At 37.2% G+C, this 10028-nt stretch overlaps 1 protein-coding gene across 1 annotated transcript in view; it reads right to left on the bottom strand.

Moving 5' to 3' along the window:
- Positions 1 to 488: 488 nt before the first annotated feature.
- The window catches only part of FRZB (frizzled related protein), a 35586-nt gene continuing 26046 nt past the window's right edge, over positions 489 to 10028 (bottom strand). Inside the window, exons 4-6 of the mRNA XM_030849554.3 lie at positions 6668 to 6872; positions 6257 to 6320; positions 489 to 2842 (exon numbers count right to left, since the gene is read on the bottom strand). Coding sequence (XP_030705414.1) covers positions 2726 to 2842; positions 6257 to 6320; positions 6668 to 6872 — 386 coding nt within the window. The 3' untranslated portion in view covers positions 489 to 2725. The remainder of the gene's footprint in view (positions 2843 to 6256; positions 6321 to 6667; positions 6873 to 10028) is intronic.

Genomic DNA, 10028 nt, shown 5'->3' with positions numbered 1-10028 from the left:
ACATATGGCACTGAATCAGATTACACTCTGGACGTGACACAGTAAAATACTCACGTATCCATGAGGAGAATCCAAGTTTGCTGTTATTGTACTTTTTGCTAGTTTATTCAGCATGCGTCTAACATTTTTGGTGGTGTTATTTGGCTAGGAAAATTAAAATCCTGAAAGTGAACAAAATTTTCCAAAGAAATTGTTAAATTAATTTTGTAGATCTCAAGTTACTGACAAGGAGGCATATATATTAAATTTTTAGTGGCTTTGAAAGTTAATACTTGTCAGAAAAGCCTGTAGAGGGGCATTAATGAGATGTATTTGTATTACGGCAATTACAGAGTAGAAACAATTTTGCAGTCTGGTTAGAAACGTGACCATTAAGATAAAAAAAATCATGTCATCCTCCAAAATAGGCCTGTACATAATTTATTAATGGAGATATTGCAACTATCAAACTGAAAAAGCAAATGTACTTTATTCAGGGACCTTATACCGTTAGAAACTGTAGCTGACAGGCTCATACTGATGAGCAAAATGGAAGGTGGAAGAAAACACAGCTGAATCTAAAACTCTGGTCCTCTTTTGCTTATAAATATCACAACTCTATATGTATTGAACATAAATTGTCTCAAACCTCTACACAAATATTATTGCCCTCTCCCCAAAAAAAGACACCTGCAGGAGCTGCAAACAGCTGTGGCTTTCATTGTACCTCAAAAGATTTTGCTACTTAAAATTCCTCTTACTATGGTTTGGAAGAGTTGATGACATTTTGTGGATTTGAGAAACCAATTCCTTTAAATCTCTTGCAGTTGGTTCTTGCCCTTCTTTCCTCATTAACATGAAAAAGGCATGAGAGAAACAGGAAGAGGCAGAAGTGCTAGTTTCCAGTCCTCAGTCTTTGAAGCTCAGGTTGAGGTCAGGATGAGAGATACTGAGGTGAAGTTCATCCACTGTGGGACTTCACTACTACCCTGTGACACCCAAACTCCCCTTTGTGGGCTACGACAGCAGCACCTGGAAAGAAATGACCCTGTCTTAGCCATCTGAGAGGAAAGCCCAAAGGGCAGATGGTGAAAATACCTGAAAGCAACCATATGGCAGCTCAAAGACTATGTGGTCCTGATGTAGGCAAAGGTGAGAACTCCTTCTTCTGGGATTGTGGAAATTGTTGGGGTTTGGGGGTCAGTCAGGAGGCAGGGATGTTCTCTTACTTCCAAAAGAGGGAATTTAGATCAATTGTTATTTACCATTTTAGGAAACTTTTGTTCAGGAATGAATTTCATTCTTGCATGTTTGTCCTTGTAGAAGGAAACAGCACCATTTGCTTCATAAGTGTTTTCTTTTCAGCATACCACAGCTCAGAAATTTGGTTCTGTTAATACTAATATCAAATATGTAAATTTAAGAGAATGAGACTGTCAAGTGATGGGCACAGGCTCTAAAGAACCCCTGCTAGAGGAAGAAGTGAGAGCATCATTTGTTCCCCATGGTCCCTGGGGGACCCCACTGCAGCTTGGGTAATGAGAATGAGCATTTGCTTCAAAAGTCAGAATCACTTCTCTCCTGACCACCATCATTCCTTTTATTAAGCATATTTTTACTGAGCATTAAACAGCACAAATCCAAATGATAAAGTGCAGGCCACTGCACAGGCCTGTAATTCAGTTCAGCTTGGGTGTGAGTGTACGGACACACACCCCACGCTAACACACACAGACACACCCACACCCAGAATCTTGCACATTTTACCATCCTGCAACTACAGCATTTTAGAGAGCCCCATATCTTTAAAAAAATAACACCCTGGTGCATATGCATACACACTTTCTTTTCCTGGTCAAATGCAGCAAGTGAGATTTATTTTAAAAGAAGAAGAAGAAAAAGACTTACACCAGTGGGGTTATCTAAAAGGAAGCAGATTAAACAGAGCCATGCTGATAACAGCTGATGTCTGGTTATAATTCACTTCCCTAATGCTGATTAATATATTCACAAACAAATTGAATGTGTTGCCAAAAGAGAAACACTGCTGTTAACACCCCAACAGCTACTGGTTTCAGTTGTGCTTCTCGATCAGGCAAAATGCTCTTTCCCCAGCTCCTAACACTGTTTATTTTGCTTCCTGCCAATCTTGCAAATAATTCGTCTTGCGTGTCGTTTCCTCATAAATGCTTCCTGGTGCTTGATCACTTTGCCTGTGTGGCATTTGATTTCAAACTGCCATTTTACCTTGATAAACATTTAGAACTTTCTAAGCGTGAGGAGAATGCCCAAAAGGCATGCAAAAATGAGGCTGTAATTAGATCAGCAAAGTATGCCTTACAGCCTATCTAGCTTTCTGTGTATACCAGAAATCTCTCTTTGCATCCAATATTGCATTCCCAATCTGGGTGCAGAACAGTAAATTAACATTTACTCCAGCAAAGAGGCCCTGGTATCAATATGTTTAATTTATTATTATTGCAAAGGACAGTTTTCCCATGATTAGTGAAACAGAATACATATAATATATTTAAGGATCTGCACCCAGACCACAAAAAAGGGGGGTAGGGATGGAGAGTAGGAGAAAAGCAGAAAATAAAAGAAAAAATAGAAGTAATATCAGTTACCACCTGATTTTTGTGGTTAAAAAATAGAATATGACGTGCAATAGTGCAATTTTCCTTTGCTAGTCCAGCAACGCAAGTCTTAATAGGAAGTCCACTGAGGATTTTCTGCATTTCAGGATTTAGTTGCGTGCCTGCCGGGAGTTAGAGTTCCTACCAGACTTCTGACTCTGAGTGGAATCACTATGGCTAGAATCACTTTTATTCAGTCCAAGATGACGGAGCTTCATATCCCAGCGCTGTGAAATTTAAAACAGAAAACGGTCACAAGCACATATTACCAGGGTCATCACTTCTATTATTCTAACAACTGAGTAAGACTGCAAAATCAGATCTCAAAAGCATTTTACTACTTTTCCAAAAGTATAAAAATCTATATCCCAGGGTAACAATGAGATGGATGCTATGTAAACATAATTCTTTTATTTGAAAAAGCACAAAATTGGCCACTTGTATTAGTAATGCTTTCATATCAAATCTTTAACTTAAAATAAACAGTGACACAAATATACATTGATATCTGTGGGTATTTCCTGAGGTAACATACACAAGTCTAGTACTTCATGGGTGACCAACAAATGGAAGATTTACATAGAGAATTTGAAGAAAGGGCTACTTTTTATTTCCCTCTCTTATGACTTGTAAAAACACAGCCTTTTAAACCTGCGTGATTTGAGCGGTGAAAAAAATGAAAATGGGGGGAGGGGGTAGAGTTCCTTATAAATATTCCCTAAATAATATCTACCAAGTGCAACAAAACAGAACAAAGTTCTGCCCTCATTCTACGTTTTACAAAGCAGACATCACCAATGTTTCTAATAACTACAATCAAGCTTATTAATATTTCATATTAACAATTTCAATAATGTTTACATTATTGAATATAATAATTTAAAAGGAAGTTATATTATGGTATTACAGGTAGTAAATAAGAATAAGGGCTATAGCAGTACTTCTTAAACTTCAATGAATATAGAAATAACTTGGAGATCTTGTTAAAATTGCAGATCCTCATTCAGTGGGTCTGGGATGGGGCCTAAGATTTTCATACCTAACAGGCTCCCAGGTGATACCAGTGTTGCTGGTCCAGGGACCACACTTTGAGCAGCAAGGAGCTAATGTCAGATGGCCCAAGTTCAAATTCTAACTCCATCAGTTACCATTCGAAGATTCTTGGACTTACTAGACCTTATCATTTACATATTAGAATTAATTCTAGCATCTGCTTAGTGTTCTGAAGATTCACAGATGAAAAATGTATAAAACTCTTAGTAGATAACAAATTCTCTATTTTCAATTACTGAAATTACTGAAAGTAATTCTTCATTTTAGCACACTTAACTCCACAATCTTATTGGATTTTCATATTAAAAAAAAAAAGTCTGAATTTCAGCTCCCTAAGGCAGGCCAAATATCTTGATTTGAACAACCTGCTATTACAGAGACTTAGGTTTAAAAAAAAAATTTGCATTGCAAAACCATAAAAAAGTCTTTATTTAATTCTTGATCTATCCCTGAGCACAAAAAAAAAATCAGCTGAAAAGGACAACTCTTATTTTAAAAAAAAACAGTATTCTCCATAAAACTCTTTTTTACATCTTCAGAACGGACTGGAAAACTACAGTAAGGATCTCAGTAATTCTAGCCAAAAGAGGTTTCCCATTCATGGTCTTTAACCCTGAGTTCTGTGTATGAATTAAAAATTGTTCAAGTTATTTCTTCCCTTCAGTATGTTTAAATCCAGACTGAAAATATAAATGAGTTCACAATAATAACTGTGAGTTCCCTGTAGAAAGCAATGGAAAATATCTTTGCCTTACTAAGAAAAAGGACAAACACGCCATGTGTCCTGGGTCTTTACACGATGATAATTGTTTTGGTACCAAAAGAGAAGCAGCAAGCCGTGTTATATGCTTTGCAGCAATGATGTTGAAAGCTCTTCCAACTGGTACAGGAATTTAGGACAAATTCCTGTTCTGCATTAGCAAGCAGAAAACGGAATTAAAAGGACAGTAAGAGATTCCAATATACTGAAGAAGAGCTACTTTTTAACAGACAGCAAACAAATTGAAAAGAGATACAAATAGAGAATTCTCATGAGTCTGAACTTGAAATACATCTCACTTTTGACAAAATACTGGAGTGGGGGGGGGGAGGGATAGCTTTCTGGAGGGTATTTTCTCCCTGCAAAATAATGCCCTCTACGTTTCTCGTAGGTCACTTAAACTGAAATGTATCTGCTGTGTCAAGTACCAGGTGTATAAGATAAACTGCCTGGGGGTGTTTAACTTACACTTGTAAATGTTTCCCAAGCCTTCAGACTCAGAGGGAAGAGGATATATTATGTTTGGTACAATTCCCACTCTCCCCTCCCCCCCTTTTTGCCCACTACACACACACACACACACACACACACACACACACACACACACACACACACACACACACACACACACACACACACACACACACACACACACACACACACACACACACACACACACACACACACACCATTTTTGATTCTTTGCCCTTCTGTGCATACTACCCACATTCCTTTTGTTGAAACAGATTTGCTTAGTAAGAGGAAACGGAACCTTCTATAATAAGGTGATTTATTGTGATTTTTTAAAAAATGCATCACTTACAGAATCTAAGAGTCATTGGCTTAAAAATAAAGCTATGGGGCTTCCCTGGTGGCGCAGTGGTTGAGAGTCCGCCTGCCCATGCAGGGGATGCGGGTTCGTGCCCCGGTCCAGGAAGATCCCACACGCCGCAGAGCGGCTGGGCCCGTGAGCCATGGCCACTGAGCCTGCGCGTCCAGAGCCTGTGCTCCACAACGGGAGAGGCCACAACAGTGAGAGGCCCGCGTACCGCAAAAAAAAAAAAAAAAGAAAAAAGAAAACAATAAAGCTATGTTTCTGCTCTAAGGACCTAATTTGGTCAGATCTCTCATATACAGATGAATGTGGCTGCACCTTGTACATAGGAACTGGTGCCTATGCATTGGGACAATATTGGCAGTTTTGTACCCAAGCTTTATTCTCCCCTTCTTCTCTGACTCACAGAACTGCAATTGTTCAAGGAACCAACATATTCAGCTAAAAAAACTACATTTTCCAGCTTCTCTTGCAGCTAGAGATGGACAGGAGACCCAGTCCTAAGTAAAATTGCTAGGTAGGATGCTTGGAATCTATTTTTACCTCCCTTTTCTTTCTCCCTGAAATGTAGGTATGATGTGGAGGTAGGGCAGCCATCCTGTGACGTCCAGCTAACCTTGAATATGGAAGCAATATCTTTGAAAATGACCGATCCATAAGCTAGAGGGCCTGGAGCCCTAATGATAATGTGGAGCCACCAGAGCTCACTGAACAGTGAGCTAAGATGAGGAAGGTGGCCAGCTGGCCTAACTACAGCTAGACTTCCCATGGTGGGAAGTTAGACAGCTGTAGTTAGATCTCTGATACACACACAGAGAATTTGCTCCTTAAACGAAACAGACATTACAGACAAACTCAGTTCTTGGAATATTAAGTATATATGTATCAGGTTTTAATATTTCTCATGAAGTTGAGGGCAGCTATTTTGTTTAAATGACTGTCTTTCTACTTTTATTTTCTGTTTATCATTTTGAACATGAAATTTAGGCTTACCTTAACTTTTTTACCAAGTCGATCCTTCCATTTCTCAGCAATAGAACCTTCCACCAACAGTAATCTATATTTTTAAAGAAGCAACCATTTTTGAAACATTAAAATATATTACTGAAAAGTACAAGGGATCATTGTCAGAAAGACTTACTGTTTATACTAGACTAGGACAGCCAAGTTTTAGAACAGTAATTCTAACTAATTGGGAGTCATGGACCCCTCTAAGAACAAATGAAGCTATGATCCCTCTCCCCAGAAAAATGCACACCCACAAATTTCCCACATATACTTTTGTATCCAATACATGAAATTGAAGGATCCAATTAAAACTGATCTTTAATCCCTCAGAAGGTAGACAGATCCCAAAGTAAGAACCCAGGAGTCATTATTCTGAATCCTTAAGGAGTGAATTACCTGGAGCGTTCCTCATCTTCATAGCCCATGATGAGATACTCTTCATTGACGTTAAGTGGAGGACACAGGCAACCAGAGCTGGTGTAAAGGTTAACAGTGTCCCTTGGAATGTTTACCAGAGAAGCCTTTAAAATCTCCTTCACCTCCACTACTGCAGTCACATCATGGCACTTGATCTTCACTTCTTTAACTTTAGCCCGAATGACTGGATAAAAGACAATAAAGCTGATGTGGTAATATGATACACAATAGGCACGCCATTCAAAAAAGACACATAGGCTTCTTTCTAGTCAATTCATATCCACTTAATGCTCAAAGAATAGAGAGGAAAAGTCAACCATATATTTTCACCTTAGACAGTAGTGAGTGACACACTACACAACACACCTGCCCCCTTAATGTTCAGCCCTGATCCCCTTTGCATGTAAGTTTATATTTGTGTGTATATAAGCATACATGTGTGCATGTATTTCATGGTGAGAAACGATTTAGATAATCAAAGATTGAATCTGGATGTAATTTTCCTTCAAAATTTCATTTTGGATGTGTGTATATGTATATGTGCAGTTTCAACGGTGCCAAGAAGAATTTAAACTATATTAATTTCACTATATGTAAAGACCTAGTACTTAAATATTCTTTGTTGCTTTGTCAGCATTCTTCTATAGGGTCCATTAACAGATTTTCTAAAGAGTTGGGGTTTTCTTTAGCGTCATAAAGTTGTTCTGTTCTACGGTGTCCCCAAGCTTGTTCTTCGATCTTTCCACCTTCCTCATCTTAGCTCACTGTTCAGACATCTGCTCCTTTCTTCCTTTGTTTCAGTATAGATTATCTTTCATACCCTCCTTTAGGTATACTGCATTTTCTTTTTGAATAAAAACTGTCGCCACTCATGTGCTATGGAATGTGGTCTAATATGTCAATTGCATTAATTTACCTCTTTCAAGGGATATTCTAGCATCCAACTTATATAAGACTCGGCTTGACTTCTCAATATAAAGACAAACTGCCTTAAAACTAATTCAGTTGCAAAGTCAAAGTATTTGACTCAGAATCTAGAAAGTACAGTTCTCCTTCTTTTCTGTATTTCTCTCCTTTGGAAGAGCCAAATTCTTTAGATTCCTACTTCTGGTAAATGAGCTTTTTACTTTTTTTTTCCTAAAGGGGGAGTTTGAAAAAGCCTAAGAAGAAGCAAAAATGTCAATTAGTAAGAAGCCAGTGGCTTTTGACCAGGCAGCCTCATTGCTGTAGTTCAATATCCATGGATATTATACACAGGAAAACACAACATATCCAAATGAATGTACTTTTTGAAAGCCTCTTAGGCATATATCTGTAAACTACCTTCATCTGAGTCCCTTCCCACATATTTTAGGGGTTTTGAACTACAAAGAAAAAAGTAATCCGTGAAAATATAAAGCCAGCTAATAAGCCATTGCCTCCCATCAATGCCCCAATTCCATACAGAAACTTATTCAATAACATTCCACCAGTACAAGACACATACAATAAAAATTAAGCTACTAATTCTGAAAACTTTAGGATAAAACCTCATTTTTGCTTCACAGGTACTTCAATCTTCAGAGAACTAGTTGTCTCAAGTATGAGAGCTTATACTAAACAAAATGTAACTGCCCAGCTGTCCCTGCTTGGTGTGATTTGTGAGTGAAGGAGTCCCTTTTTATTAGTGTTCTACTCTTATTTTAACAAAAGATAAGATTGCCCTTTTTGAAATGTCATTTGGGAGAATCAGATGATAGATTCACAACCCCAGCTAGCAGACATTTTTGTGTGTCCTGGCTTATGTGAATGTGCTTCACAGCATTCATCAACTATCACAGATTAGTGAACTGTGCAAACCTTCTCAAACTAATGATTTATTTACCCGGTGTGTCTACTATTTTCATTAGAAATTTTTAGCACATGTACCCACTCCAAAATAAATATCTCTCTACAAGACTTACTTTATTATTCAAGCAATTTTGTTAAAGCTCAAGAGCTTTAAACTGAATTAATCTGAATGAAGCAGAGGTTTTATCTGAATTATCAAATGCTCCCACCCCCACTTTGTTTTCTCAGTAGACACATGTAGATATTTAAGAAAGACAAAAATCAACATATTTTGGAATTTAAAATGTATTTTCTTTGCAGGGTTTTTCCTTCTGTTTAATCATTTCAGTGCCTGCCTTCCCCAGAGAATCTCTGAGTAAGCCTCAGACAAGTGAAAATCCTTAAACTATGGGCAATCTAGTTATTGTTTGGCTATGAGAAAGAAATTATCTTTTTTCCATTAACTGTGCTCTGTATCCCATTTTCGGTTGTAATTTTCACTCAGCTACCTCGTTGCTGATTTTCTCTTCCCCTGACTTGTACCCAGTAGTATTTTATCTTTTAACAAAAATAGCAGCACTAACCACTGCAGCACTAAGAAGGTTGGGTATAGTAAAAATTAATAAGTAAAATAAATATAAATTCAACTAAAATTCCCCAATATAAAATTTCTATCATGCTTTTGTTTTTAATATAACCGTACTTAAAAGTTCATATAGCATTTTTCAGTCTTACAAAGCTAATCTCCTAAAAATTAAGACTTCCTTTTTCTTGTGATATCTCATATCACTTTGTAGAGGAGAGGGTCCTCAGATGAGCAGCCAGGTAAACATTTCAACCTTGGAAAGTGTGTCTACCATTGGCTAAGAGAAACTATAGATTCCTCTAAAGATGTTAGTGAACAAAAAATAAAAATTGATTCCGTTGAAGAAAAACTTGAGAAACTAGGTATATTTATTTTAAAGAGATTTAACTACACTGAATCTTTTACTTGATACCTTTCAATACACAGTATTCTCAAAAATATCAAAGATTACTCTTACAGAGATTTACCCATTTCTCTCCATCCAATTCCCAAAATTATAAAAGCAGGATAAGTGTGCCGTGTATGTCCTATATTCTCTAAAGTAGGGCATGTAAACTCAATAATAAAGCCCTCATTTTAATAATGTAGGTGCATTTAAAAATCTATTTAATTGCCATGTTTATTCATTTACTCAGCATCGACAGAGACAGTAACATGAACTTTATTAATCTCATAAATGCCACAGGGGGAAAATCATAATAAAATGCCTATGGAATACAGCAAATACTGATTTGTTCCTTATTTTATCAACTGGAAAACTCTATTAATTGACCCTTTGAAATATAGCAGTAATTGATATTTGTGACTCTGAAGCAACCCAGTACCCAAAAGTAATTCTGCATAATCAAAGGAAAGACAACTTAGGTTCAATAATCATTGATAAAATAAGGATAATAGAACGTCTCATGGCGCAGTTGAGAAAATCACATAAGATAGTGTATAGAA

The sequence above is a fragment of the Globicephala melas genome, chromosome 7 (assembly GCF_963455315.2).
Source record: "Globicephala melas chromosome 7, mGloMel1.2, whole genome shotgun sequence".
NCBI lineage: Eukaryota > Metazoa > Chordata > Mammalia > Artiodactyla > Delphinidae > Globicephala > Globicephala melas.
The sequence above is the reverse complement of the archived record's forward strand: the minus strand, read 5'-3'. Positions and strand labels throughout refer to the sequence as shown.